The following is a 14,433-nucleotide window of genomic DNA, read 5'->3' on the forward strand; positions in this document are numbered from 1 at the left end:
AATGGACCATAAAAGCACAGCGGTTTGGAAATGACCTCTGCTGGCAGCTGCATTTGGACTTCAGCTGATTTTCCTCCAGTACAAGTCATGCTTACGTTGAACTTAACGTTTCAGCTGAGTAGTTCATACCCTATTCCTGTTGAAAGATGCTCATGCTAACGTGAAGCTTTGGTTCGGTGCACCTTTCTCTCTCCACTGTGGCTGCATCAGAAACCTTATGTTCCCCAAATAGCAGCTTTTAGTGACACCTTTTGAAGTTTTCCTGCAGAACGTTGCATTGTATGCTTAGTACCACTCATGAACGTTCTGCACGTGTTCAGGTAGAAGACAACACTAGTTCTGGAGCTCGTCAAACCGACAGGGCTGTACTGGATATGTCAGGTGTAAAATCTGTATATGTTTAGACCTGTATTTGGTTTGTGCTCTATAAGGCTAAAAGTCTCTCCTCCAAAAGTGTCGTCCTCAAGGCAGACAAGTAGCTCATCCAGCAACGAATTACAGCCAACTCTTGCATAAAATCTACGCATCGCCTAGTTCTGCCTGTGTGTGGGGGGTTTGTGAAACGAAGGATTTCTAATTGGAAAGATCGAAAGTTCTTTAAATTCTTTAAATGCAAATAAAAAACATGAATCATTGTTTAATCTGAAGTCATCTTATAAACAGCTGACTCCTCATATTTGATTGACCAACGACTTTAGGAAGATTAAGTAAAAGACGGTGACTTTATATTCATACGTCTTGCCATATCGTGTCTCATTTTTTTTTCTTTCTCATTTCTGCAGATGAGAAAGAGGACAGCATCTTGGGAAGTATCCTCCTGCCCAGCTTTCACATTTCCATGCTGTCCGTGGACGATCACATCAGCAAGAAATATGCGTTCAAGGTAAAGCCCTTCTAAATGGGGTGTGGTCCACTCTTACATCAGGTCGCGCAGATGTTCACACTCTTTTATGTTTTTTTTACACTGTGACACATTCCAAATGTAGCCTCCAAAGCAGAGAAGTGTTGTGAAGTGTAAGAAAAACTATACATGGTTTTCAAAGTTCTTTCAAATGAAAATTTGCGTGTTGATAGTTTATAGATACGTTGTTAATTAGTCTGTAAACACATTCTAACTCATTGATAAGTGTTCATTATGCATTAAGAGGAAGCCAGAGACTAAACTGGCCTGCTTCTTGCCATACGGTGAGCCCAATCTGGTTAACTATATCTTTAATCTAGAGTTGCATATATAAAACATTTCAGACCAAGTTATTACCTTGGAAGCACAAACCCTTCAGTTTTGTCTCTTGCACACCCTTAATTAATGCATAATAAACGCTTAAGAATGAATCATAACGTGTTTACAGACGAATTAAGAACATATTTATTAAACTATTAGCAATCTATAAGGTGAGCCTTATTGTAAAGTGGTACCGCCTTACTTTATGCAGACTTATGTTTTATCCATTGTTTGCAAAATAACTGGGAGATGACGTCAAATCAGTAAAGGTAGTCCCAGCCCTGACTTGTTGACATCAGCTGACTTGTTCTGGGGCAAGCCAGCTTCATTGGAGACTCAGAAAGCCTTTTGAAAGGGAAGAACAACAAGCTGAGCTATACAATTTAAATTTGAAACAACAACAGGACGGCTACTCTGAGTTTGTTCTAAAAAGAACGTAAGCGGGAAACTTGAGACAGATTTTATATATATATATATATATTTCTAATAGCTGTGAGCTCTTAGAAATGACGGCGGCAGGGCAGGACGACAGGTGTTGTGCAGCATAAACATCTGAACTATATATATATATAGTCAGATGTTGACAAGTCAGATGATGTCAACAAGTCAGGGCTGGGACTACCTTTACTGATTTGACGTCATCTCCCAGTTATTTATATATATATATATATATATATATATATATATATATATAGTTCAGATGTTTATGCTGCACAACACCTGTCGTCCTGCCCTGCCGCCGTCATTTCTAAGAGCTCACAGCTGTGCAGGATATTACCGTCCCACCTTGTGATTTATGAATGACTCGAGGAGCTCTTGATGGGTTTATGACAGAAATGTTTTGTGAAAGTGCCTTTTTTTAAATTATTTAATATATTCATTTCATTATAATTTACATAATTATTGTTTCTCAGCTTTTTAATCTTTACTCCTTTATCCCCCATTTCCTTTCCCCTTTTTTTAAATGTAGTTTAATTTTCTATTTTGTTTAATATTCTAAATTAAATTTTTTTGTGATTCTGCAAGTGAATGATGCAAAGAGTGTCCTGAGAATGACATTTAGTGAGTTTTAGTGGGGAGAGAACACAGAGCACAGAAACTCCTTCCACTTAAGTTAGCCTGAAAGTCTCTGTTTATAAGCATCCACCTTTTGCTTTCTCCACCACTGTCAGGCCACGCACCCCAACATGCGGACGTATTACTTCTGCACAGACACAGCAAAGGAGATGGAGTGCTGGATGAAAGTCATGACAGATGCTGCACTCGTCCACACTGAACCAGCCAAAAGGTTGGTACCGCAGACCTGCTTTATGCTGGGGAAAGCTTTGATTCCTTCTCAGCGGGTGTCCATCTAACGTTTTCTCCTCCAGATGACCATAACGTGTGTATATATTAAAACAATTAAAAGCCCGCACAGACCTAAAACAGTAAAACAATGGCTCGAATCTACTCAAACCTGTGAGCATTAGAGCAACTTTTTTATATAGTCTGTATTACATGTTCTGTGTATTTTTCATGTTTGTATCTTACTGTTTGTGTTTTTATTGTCTTAGGCACTTAGTCTGCAAATTAGCTATTAGCTAGATGACCAGTGAACATGGCATCGATTGCACGTCAAATTGTAGCAATGTTGTTGTTTTTTTTTGTTCTGTCCCTATCAAATAAACGTATTAATAATTATAATATGTAAACTTTTTTTGCAACTATTAGGAGCAAATCCCATATTTCTAAAATACTTAGTGTTTTTTAATGCTAAAATTACAACAAAATTGCCCAGCGTGTGGAGCACACAGTGGCATGGTGTCAGAACCAGTACGCATGCTGGGTACCACTCGCTGGGTTCTAAAGAGCTCGCCACACGAGGTGACAAACTGCACCATAGAACCATCATGGAGTCCTTGCAGCAATTTCTCCTTTCCCTTCATCTAAAACATGTTTGACATTTTCCCTCTCCCACTTTTCTTAGTCAGCTTTAATCGCCACGTTTCTGCACACAACAAGGAATTTAACTTCAGTTACACGTTGCTCTCAATGAAGACATTTTAAACCTAAATTTATAAATAGGAAAATAACATTATTTTTTTTGTAAATATATTTTTTTTCAGTGTTACAAAACATTCAATTCAAAGGGTGAAACTCATACAGTATATAGATTAAATAGTGATTTCTTGGATTTATGGCGTAAATCTAATTTTAATCTCAAATTCATCTTGTCAAAAATCTAAATATTACATAAGACCAATGCAACAGGATTTTATCAAAGAAAGTCATGTTATTGCCTACCCGAGTAGGCTGTCATTGACACCCTCCTGAAGCTGGCTGTTCATAGAGTGCTGTGTCCAGGCTTATTATTGAGAAGTTAAGTGGAAGGAAAACATGTGGGTAAAAAGCTATAATTACTTAGCGCTGCAGTTTCTGCAGAATTTCAGTCATATGGGTTAATTCATGAGAATTTGTAATGGGCTGTAAGGTATAACACAGGCCTAGTATTAATCCCAGTATTCACAAGACACTTTATCTCAACTTTTTAAAGCAAAGGCTCTCGCTTTACCCAGCTCATTAGTTTAGAACAGCACTTCTCAAATAGAGGTGCGCGCCCCCTGGAGGTGTGTGAAGCTATTGCAGGGAGGTGCAGCAGTACTCCCACAATAATATTCTCATAGAGGTTAGGTTAGGTATGTTAGTCTTCTGCCTAACAATAATTCAGATAAACCAAATGCTAATCATGTATCTAATACTGGGCTACAACTCTAGCCTGCTTAATATCCTTATCATTTCAACTGATCCAGCCTCGTGCAAACCCTAAAGTATTTTATAAGACAAATGTGCTAAGGGTGTGAGGTAGGAACATTTCTTTGCTTTGTGCTTCTCCTGGGTCCCTTGGATGCAAAATGGCTGTTATAAATGACACAAATAACCTTAGTCCTCACCATATTAAAACAAATATTCACTCATTTTCTGAATTTTTGACTCGTATGACCAAATTAGTCTCTCTATTTTTAGAAATAACACGGTTATTATCCAAGGCTGTGTGTGCCACAAAATGGCAAAGATATTGACTCCAATCAATCGATGCAAACAAGGGGCTCTGTTAGGAATCCTGTCCCTTTCTTTTGGCCCAGTTTCCCCTCCTTATTCTGGGATCTGACCTTCTGCTTCTTGAACACAGGCTGGACAAGCTGAACGCCGACCAGCAGACGCCTCAGCAGTGGAACAACCTGCTGAACCACGCGGCCCTCACGCAGCCCGAGATCCAGAACAACGAACGGAACCGAGAGCCCGCGCGGCAACATTCGCTTTCGCGGGCCGACGACAAGCGTCTGAAGGACATCGAGAAGCAAAACAGCCAGAAGGAGCGCGAGTATTACACCCTGCAGAGAGACGGAGAGAGGTACTCCCTGAAGAAAGACGGCGTCAGCTACATGCTCCAGAAGGACGGAGACCGGTACCTCCTCCACAAAGACGGAGAGCGGTACCTGCTGCGAAAGGACGGGGAGAAATACTCGCTGCAGAAAGATGTGGAGAGCTTTGCTGCTCAGAAGCTGAACAATAAGTACACTGTGACACCGACAGAGGAGAAATATGCTCCTTGCAAAGATGGAGAGAAGTTCCTACTCACAAAAGACGGAGAAAAGTATGCCCTGCAGAAGTTTGGAGATCGACACATGCTCCAGAAGGATGGACAATCCTATGTTCCGCAGAAGGAAGTAAGGAGGCAATTATCATTAAAGGAAACGGAGAGGTACAGCACCATGAGGGACACGGGAAGCAAATGTGGTACCATACAGATTGTTGACAAATACGGCAATCTGAAGGAAGTACGGAAATACAGCACCCTACGAGAGGGCAATAAATATGCTGCCATCACGGACGCAGAGAAGTACGCCACAATTCGGGGTGGGGAAAAGTACGGCTTTCAAAGAGATCAAAGCTCCGAAAGGAACAAAATCAGCAGCATTAAGCTGCAGCCCGCTCAGGCGGCCGCCATCGCAGCTGCCGTGTCCGCGTCACGCCAGAACCAGGCAAGCCTCGGCGCCCAAAAACCTCTGCAAGTCAAAAGCTCCGGCTCCAGGCCCGGGGAACAGCCCGGGGACCGCAGTCAGATAGACGAGACTGTGGAAAGGGTTCCTCTGCGGTCCCCAGCACCGGTCCATGAGCCAGATGGTGGCCTGCTTTGCACCAATTCCATACAACAGCTGGAGCCGAGGCTCCGAACTCACCGGACAAGAGAGCTGGATGATGACACACGAAGGTGAGGCTTTTCTGTGGGTACATAACATCTTTGGGTAGTTTGCCTACATTTAAATGCGGTATCATACATGCCATGTTTATGTAGCCTCGTGAGACCATCCTGATCTCGCGAGCTTTCAAGGTTTCACTCACAGATCAGTCTGGCTACCCTCCGTTAAAGAAAATTTGGAGCCGTTCACCAAACAAACGTCCAATCAGCGTTGGCTTTGAGGCGGGTTGAGGTGTGACGCAACGAGACGCGCGACAGTTCAGTCTAAAGAACATGGCGTCTTCAGCCGATGAAACTAGCGTTAGCGTGGCTATCGAGCAAGTTTTATCGGAATTACAGAGTATTTCTTCACTGAAAGAAGAGCAAAACGCTGCTCTGGAGGCTTTTCTCAGAGGAAAAGATGTTTTTGCTCTTCTCCCGACTGGTTTCGGCAAGAGCTTGATCTATAAATTGGCTCCTCTTGTCGTGTTAGTACGTCATATGCTTCGTTGATCTGATTGGTTTATTTGCCCCGTCTATCACCAACATAGGCCAATCAGCTAACCAGTATTTTCGCCCCTTCCCAAAATTATTCCAACGGAAGGTTTCCAGATGGATATGCGGAGCAAATCCATCTGGCGGAGTCAGGTTAATGTTTATGCACATTACCGCGTAACCCAATAGCTGTACCTTCATAATGCCGAACGAAGGAAAAAAATACCATCTGCTGAAAGCATGTGGTAATTTTGATAGAGAGGAAGTAAAAGGGCAAACAGACTTTTTTTGCCCTGCTGGCTTACAACACTAACCTTACGAGGTGCGCCGGATACTTTTTGCAAATAACTGAATAAATGTGATTTAATTCAACCCTATTTAGTTTATTTATATAAAGCTGACAAATGCTGTCTCAAAGTGTTTTTTCTATAAATAAAAGTCCTAATTGGGTTTCAGAATACAAATTTCACATGCAGAGGTTAATAAATAGAACTCAAATAGATAAATCAACAAGGTTCTAAGAACGGATGGGATAGCACTGTTGTTTTTATGCTACTGTTTATATAAGGCTTAATGTGTTCCTAATTTCATATCAGAAGGAATATAAACAAAAAATCGACAGTCGTTTGAGAAAAATACATTTGTCTTTGCTAAAAAGTCAATGATCAATTCGATTATAATCTGATTTTCTAGTAAAAGGGCACATTTCAGCTGTCCTAATAACGGCTCGTGTTTCAGATTCGTCAATTTGATTCAACCCGACTCCAATCCACTCTGCCACTATTAACCGAATCATGTCGATCCTTTTCACTCTGATTTTTCTTATTTAATTACAAATAACATCCAACTTCTTAACAGTATAATAATTGGATGACGTTAGTGCATGAATGTGGTAAACTTTAAAAGCCAACAACCTTGCTTCCTGAGCATGCATGTGGACCAGCGGCCCGTAAAACCAGCAACCGTCTGCCTGAATTTGGAGGATGGTGTGAGAACAGGACAGTGCCTCAAACACACACTACAGCAACTCACAGTTTATCGTGATTTTCATAACCAACCTTCGCATCCTAAACGTCTTATATTTTATTTTCTCCACAATTGTCATGTGCCATGTTTAAACCCACCCTTACAGGCCATTAGCATCTAAAAAGCTCTCAGAACCACCACAGATGGGCATCACTTTCAGCTGCCACTTAACCAGCTGTGCCGAGGAGCATTTTGGATCATAAATGCAGAGCAGGGTGCTCTGTGGTGATCTCAGCACTGCTATCCTTATTCAGCTGCCATGAGCGATCATGGAAATAAGCTTAGCAAGCGGAGCCTGACTTCATCTTCTGTGGCATTGACTTTAAATAAAGGAAACAGAGAAACTTTGTTGTGAAGCTAGTTGCTGTTCAGTTCATTTCAGTCCATTTATTTAGCATCAGTACCTAGCTTAAATCCTCTTAAAGAGGACATATCATGCTCTTAAGTTCTTCCTTTTCACACTGAAATCATTCAGTTGTGGTTTATATAAAGGGGAGCTGCGATGCTTTGGTTTGAGTTCCTGGTAAATTTAATTCCACTTTCTGCTTTTTATAGTATGCTGGGGACGGTGTAATTAATTGTGTGGGTTAATACCCCCAACAACCGAATATTTTCTCATCCACTTGTAGCTTCGGTATCCTTCAGCTTGGACTACAAAATCACAGTGGAAAGAAAATGGCAGAATTTGGTTAGTTGGAAGTCCATGACCTTGTTTAGCACCTCTGCCGCAAATACTGTGCCGTTACTTTTCAAAAAACGCAATAGAAAACAGAGAAAACTGAACGGCTTAAAAATATGTGACCCAAACAGAACATAAATAGATAAAAGATATCTACACTACTCCTGGACAGACTACAGTCAACTCTTCTGGACTCATAGAGACTCCAAATACACAGCAAAATATATTTAAGGTCTAAAAGGTGGATTGTGCATAATAATTCCCCTTTAAGGTACTTGGAGATAAAATATGAAATTAGTCAGATTAAGTTAAAAAATATAAAGAAATAAATTATGCAGTACAAATTACGCCAGTTAAGCACAAAATGCCCATCAGTAAAAAAGTTATTTAGGGGTTCTCAGCTGATTGTATTGGATCACTGACTTTGCAGCAATCTCTCCTCATGACAGTGGACAAACCATTGCATCAAGTCATTCAAATAGTGCCAGAAAAAAAATAGATACAATCCAGGAAGCATACTTCTGTTAGGTTTTGATGTAGGTAAGGAAAATCTTCTGACGCTGTTCTCTAAAATCACTTTATATAGATGAATTTGACTATACAAATGAAGTTAGAAGGCAAGGAAATAAATTAGTTCGTGCTCAAAATGGTCAAAGGTCAGTGTGGAAGCAAACACAATTTGATTTCTCTGAACATGAGTTGCGACCTTCAGAAATGGGACGTCGGTGAAGTAGTTTTAAAAATTGTTCTGTTGTCTTAGCACATTTTAGCTAGCTTAGCAATTACAACAAGAGTGGGTTAAAGAATTTGAATTACTCGACCCAGTCCAGTTAGATGTTTGTCCAGAACAGATATTCAGGTAAAATATTTGAAATCATTTATGGATCAAATCATTTTTTCTTCTTGTTTTCTATTTTTTCCCCATTTTTTCTCTTTTTTCCTATATTTTTTTCTCTCTTCTTCTGTATAGTTCCCCTGCCCATCAAGCTCTTATAGTGCATCTTGGGGGCCATGTCTGCTCATGGCATACTGACTCAACATACCATTTGAAGCAGAACACAATGGTGTTTATCAGGCCAGGCTATGTTCTGCATCTTGCACACCTCATGGGCCTATTTTGCTAGATGCCATGGTTGAGGGTGGGCAGCCATACCTACTCAGCCAACAACTTCCCTTCACACTCAGTATGAAGACTATCAGACGCTCAAACAAGATGGACCGGAATTTTGTTTTCTGTTTGCACAAGGGAGCCTAAGTAGTTGGGGACCATCAGGTCATTAGGTCCCGATCCCTGCATGATTGCATCACTTTGAAAGTGCCTCTTTGTATTACCCTTTTTATTAATGAAATCTCCCAGTTGCTGACATTTTATAAATTTCTCTGGTTCCAATACATCACCTTGGATGCCGGATGTCAATGGGACAACAAGTATAAATACGTTTTTATTTAAATAAATAAAAAAATGTCAGCTAGGCTGAGTTACGAGTATTATTTCTTATTGTTGGGTGAAAGGTGGAAGCCTAGGTCCCAAAGATGAGTCAGTAATAGCTGAAATACTGCTAATTTAAGCGGCATGATGATTAAACCCAGTGCTGTAGGACCTATCGGGTTTCCACATGCGGAAAACGAGGCTGGTTGATTTTCTTTAAACTGCTTAGGACCACTGTGATTCCCTGTCTGCTTCATGCCAGGGAGGTTGTGATCGCTGGTGTTCGTGGATGTTGAGGCGGTTGCTTGTTCATCTCGTGAAACGCAACAGGAAGGAGAATTATTGAGCATATCTGCTTTTTCTCAATAACATTTCTAATGGGGCTTTTGATGTAAAAAATTACATCATAGATGAACCAACCCAAACACTACACAAACACACAAAGGACATAAAAACCTGTTAGTTCATAAAGGAAGTTATGTGTAATACAGCCGAGTAAGTATTGAACACGCCTGCTAGAAAAATGAATTCAATTTATTAACAACTAAGCAGGATGAACAAACTAAGCTCATGCTATGTTCAGGTCTGATTCTGACCCATTTTGCCTCTCAAACTATCTTCAAATGATGAAGGTTCTCCTTTCTATGCTCTCTGAACTTGAGTTCTTTCCATAGATTTCATTCAGCGTGATGTCCGGTGGATGGCCGGGCCATTCGAGCAGCTTTCTTAAACCAGCTGAGGGTTTCCCTGGGTCTGTGTTTGGAATCATTGATGCAAGATCCAGCCTAGTTTCATCTTCAGGTTCTTGTCAGGGAATGTCTGGTGTATTTCATCTCTCCCTCAGTCATATGAAGTGTTTCAGCATCATATCATGATGTTCCGCCCTCCAACTTCACTATTGGTGTGGTGTTTGTGGGGTGTGGTGCAGTGACACTCCCCTAAATGCACGGTTTGTGTAATCAGAGCCATCCAGTTCAATTCTGGTTTAATGTCAGCGGACAGTTTTTCCCAGTATTAACGTGTCCAGATGTTCCGTAGAAAACGTCATGCAAACTTGTTTTTTTTTTTTCCTCAAGTAAAATCTTACACATTACAGACATATGTAGTGTGTTCATGGAAAAGCTGTGCCTACTAATTCCAGGTTTTTTTCTGTGTGTGTGCGTGTCCTGCCTGGCAATGTGGCAGTAATAATTGTTGTCTTTATGCCAAAAAGAGCCCAACAGATTTTACTTTAAGAAGCGGAGCCTTTCCGCTTTCACTATAGTGCTCCGCTTGATTTATACATGCAAGAAGCTTTATTAGAATTTATGCAGGGAATATTTTATGTTATATGGACACTGAAACAAGAAGGTAGGAGAGAGAAAAAAGGATAAAATGTGAAAGAGAAAGAGGAGAGTAAAGGGAGAGAACGATACATCATCTTCAGTCTGCTACTTCACCTATTTCCTGGCATATCTGAAGCCCTCTGTCCATCCTGCTTACGTCTTGAGCACCTGTTCTTATTATTCTACTTCTGACTTGGTTTCAGAAACATTGCAGGGAGTACCTGATTTTTGGCTGGTTTATGGTGGAGTTATGTCGTGTCCGCATCCAGACGATGGCTCTAACAGCGCTCACTGGAACATTCAAAAGTTTGCAACGTTAAGGCTGCTGTAGTCTGAAGAGCTCTTTGCTTTTATCCATCGCAAGACACTCCTTGTGCAAAAAAAAAAAAAAAAAGCTGATAGGGGAAAGGATTGCTCTCTAAGTACTGACAGCTTTCACCTGGTTTGTTGCTGTGCTGTGGCTTTTTGCAGCTACGCTCCTTCATGTGTTCATTACCTGTTACCTGTGCCATTCCATTTTATGGTTAGTTTATGCACAAATCTGCTTAGATTAATTTGCATGCATGGATTGTATCAGGTGTACACATCATAGCAAAGTCCCCGTTAGAAATTTGATTACAAAGAAAAATGTTGAAATGTTTAATACTTATTTTACCAGCTGACCTAATTCTGCTGTTTTTGGTAAGTATTACAAAAAATGCATTTGCACATGCACAACTTGTAAAAACTAAATGTACTATCCTGAACCCTGAGAGTCATTGCTTTATTTATCTTTTGGTCAATGCAAAAATTGCAGAATCACAGTTTATTACAGCTTAGCCATTATTTGTGTTGAACTCCTGGCACAAGACTGTTAAGATAGTGGTCAAATCTAGATTATCGAAGAAGATTCCCTTCTTTTTACAGGTGTTCCAGTAGCTTATTCTCAGTATTTCTCCTCTTGATGCTTTATCCTTCGCAGCATCAAAGGCATAGGGATGACTTTGCCCTCTGTTTAAAGGTAAATGCAGATAAGCCATCCCCATGAAGAGGCCTATTGGTTAATCTAAATATGGTTGGAAAGTTATTTTGGTCAAATGGGCTAGCCAAACCGCACTCTCAGCGTCTTTGTTCTGCTCAAACCAAGGCAGGACACATTTGTTAAAAAATCGTTTCAGCATGTTTTCCTGGGCTAAATAAAGACTAGGACTGACCCACCGAAAATAGCCATAACAACATGTGTATGGACACCCAGAGGTTGAGGGTAATGCTTTACCAGCAAAACCGGGAGCTGAAACTATGTTTGCCCTTGAACATGTCCCGTTCCAGGTAGACTGCCACTGAGCTCCCAGGAACGCGGAGAAAATAGCAGTCCTCGTCTGTAGGGGTCAGCAAAAACTTACTTCCCTACGTTCTCTTTGTTGCCTCTTGCAGCGTGATGTCATACCAGACATTGCCCAGGAACATGCCCAGCCACAGAGGGCCGATCGTGCCCTGCTACCCCGAGGGTTACCGCACACTGCCCCGCAACAGCATGATGAGGCCCGATAGCATCTGCAGCGTGGCGGGTTCTGTTTACGACCGGGCCCTCCGCCCGGTCTCCACCATCGGCACGGCGGAGAAGCGCAGATCGATGAAGGACGACACCATGTGGCAGCTGTATGAGTGGCAGCAGAGACAGGCGTTCTCCAGGCAGAGCTTGGCCCAGCCCACAGGTATACACTCACACCCTTTGTGTCCCCGTCCATCTCTGTTCATAAGGCGCTTAAAACAAACTCAGAGGCTAAAGTGCTGTACAGATAAAAGTAGCACATAGAAACAAATGGAACCAATACAATTCTAAATGGAATAGAATGGCTAAATAAATGGACATAAAGCTTACATGGAAACAACATAAGATCAAGACAAAACCCACACATTACCAAGTCGTAAAAGCCAATTTTTTTCAAAGGAGATCTAAAAATGACCAGGAAGGATAAACACAAGGTAGTGCGTCATTGTGTAGGTAAAAGAAAAGATTTCATCGTATTCTAACTTTATTCCAAACAGAATTTGAAAAAGTGCAACGTGCATTTGTCTTCAGCCCCCTCAATCAATACTTTGGAAGACAACCACCTTTAGCGGCCATAAAGATCCCTTTTAGTCTCATCTGAACAGAGCAACATCTTTCACGCCTGTGTCTCCTACGTTGCCTCCAGCTTCTCCAGTTATCATTGTCCTCTTGTCTGCTTCTCTGATTAATGCTCTCCTTGCCCAGCCTGCAGGCGGTCCGTCTTCTCTCCACGTTCGAACAGAACTCTGCGAGATGTTCAAAGTTTGGGAGATTATTTTAGACCCTAAACCTACTTTTATATGTCTCTGACTTTCTACCTGACCTGTCTGCTGGGCTCCTTGGCCTCCATCATGCCGTTTGCCCTCTAACCAACCTATGAGGGCTTCATAGGCCAGTTTCATTTATACTAAGAGGAAATATCTTACAGCTCAACTCTGTTTACTAATTAAATGGCTTGTGAAGCCAAGGGTTGCACTTGATTTATTTAGGGGCATCAAAAGGTTTCTTCCACTTCAGTTATTCCTGACTTGGTGTTGTTGCGTCACATACAATTCTAAAATAAAACAAACACTTAAGTTTGTGGCTATAACGCCTCAAAATGTGGAAAAGTTTAGGCACTGTAACTAAGACCCTACCTCAGCTGTACCTTATTGGCTCTGAATCTCCTAAACAAAAAACGCAGATAACGTGATTTCTGACTCCCTCCTTAAAACAATGGACCCGTTTAAATACATATTTCAGCTGTGCCTTTATAACACAAACTTCTAAATCCACTTTGACTTGTGGTTCCCATGTTTTTAGTGGTGGGTCATTATGGCACCCTGCCCAGCACAAAGACCATGGGAAACATCTCTGAACATGCTGTGGCACGGTCCATCTCCACTTCACCGTCTCATGGATCCCTGGCGCTCTACAGCACCTTCTCCCCTCCTCACCAGCAGGGCGCTCCCAATCCCAGCAGCTCACTCTCCGAGGTGTCCTCGCCTGTCCTCCGAGGGGATGGGACGTTGGACCGTCGGCAGAGGTCTCACCTCACCAAGGTAAAGTGCATGCTCTTTCAAGGCCAAGTCATACAAAACATCCTTTTCAGAACACATCTGATACATTAAGCTATGCTATATCCTAGTCACACGCGTCTGTCCAGGTCACAGGGCTTGCTGTAGTATATTATCTTTGCTTCTTAATATACACCATGTCAGATTTCATTGTTTTCAGCCCCTGACTGTCCAAACGATCTTAAGAGTTTTCTCAGCCTCCTGAGTAGATTAGTTGGATTTCCCTCTCATATGGATGAGTTTGGCAGGAATACATGGCTGGTTGGGATTCCCTCCAAGGATTCTAATGATCTGAATATCAATGATGAAGTGTTAATGGGCACACCTGACTAGATACACCTGAGTAAATGTCAACTGGGTTTGGATTTTCTGGATGGATGGACGGGCTACTGAAGATTTCCTAAACAACCACCACTGGTTGCTGTGAGTTCATATTCCACACAAAGTGTATAAACTGTTATAATTTCTGAGAGGGTGATGAGGTTCTTTAAATGTATAAAGTGATCAGGGAAAAGAGAGCAAATGTGCCGTAAGGAAATCTCAGTTAAACTCTAAACCTTTCATATAGAAGAGAAAACACAGATGTCTGTTTTTTAAAATCTGTCCTGGTTTGCTTGGCATCCTGTCTCCCTTCATAAAGGATGTCCTTGTTGGATCTGGAGTCATTCTAAAAAGTCCAAACATGTTTACTTTGATTTTCCTGTGAAAGGGATTCATGCTCTTTGTTTCTGTCTGACAAGTACATCTATGTGGTGATGATTGGCATACCATACAACAGGCCAGTCTGTTTCTAGATCAGAGACTACCTGACAAACAGACCACAGATTGTGAGACTGAAGGGTGGTGTGTCTCATCAGGTGGTCAGCAGCACAGGAGCACCACAGGGGACTGTACTCTCACCATTCCTTTTTACTCTTTACACCTCAGACTTTCAGCACAGGACAGACTCCC

The 14,433-nt window shown here is 41.5% G+C and overlaps 1 protein-coding gene across 12 annotated transcripts in view; it reads left to right on the forward strand.

The window, feature by feature from the left end:
* LOC105929801 (pleckstrin homology domain-containing family A member 5) overlaps nt 1–14,433 on the forward strand; it is a 179,737-nt gene that overhangs the window by 125,130 nt on the left and 40,174 nt on the right. For all 12 annotated transcript variants that reach the window (XR_004933166.1, XM_036149316.1, XM_036149318.1 and 9 more), the window contains 5 exons: nt 783–883; nt 2,395–2,510; nt 4,392–5,474; nt 11,809–12,089; nt 13,229–13,467. Coding sequence is in view for 11 of the 12 variants with exons in the window: in XM_036149316.1 (XP_036005209.1) it covers nt 783–883; nt 2,395–2,510; nt 4,392–5,474; nt 11,809–12,089; nt 13,229–13,467 (1,820 nt within the window). In the remaining variant the exon portion in view is untranslated. The remainder of the gene's footprint in view (nt 1–782; nt 884–2,394; nt 2,511–4,391; nt 5,475–11,808; nt 12,090–13,228; nt 13,468–14,433) is intronic.

The sequence above is a fragment of the Fundulus heteroclitus genome, chromosome 17 (genome assembly GCF_011125445.2).
Source record: "Fundulus heteroclitus isolate FHET01 chromosome 17, MU-UCD_Fhet_4.1, whole genome shotgun sequence".
Lineage (NCBI taxonomy): Eukaryota > Metazoa > Chordata > Actinopteri > Cyprinodontiformes > Fundulidae > Fundulus > Fundulus heteroclitus.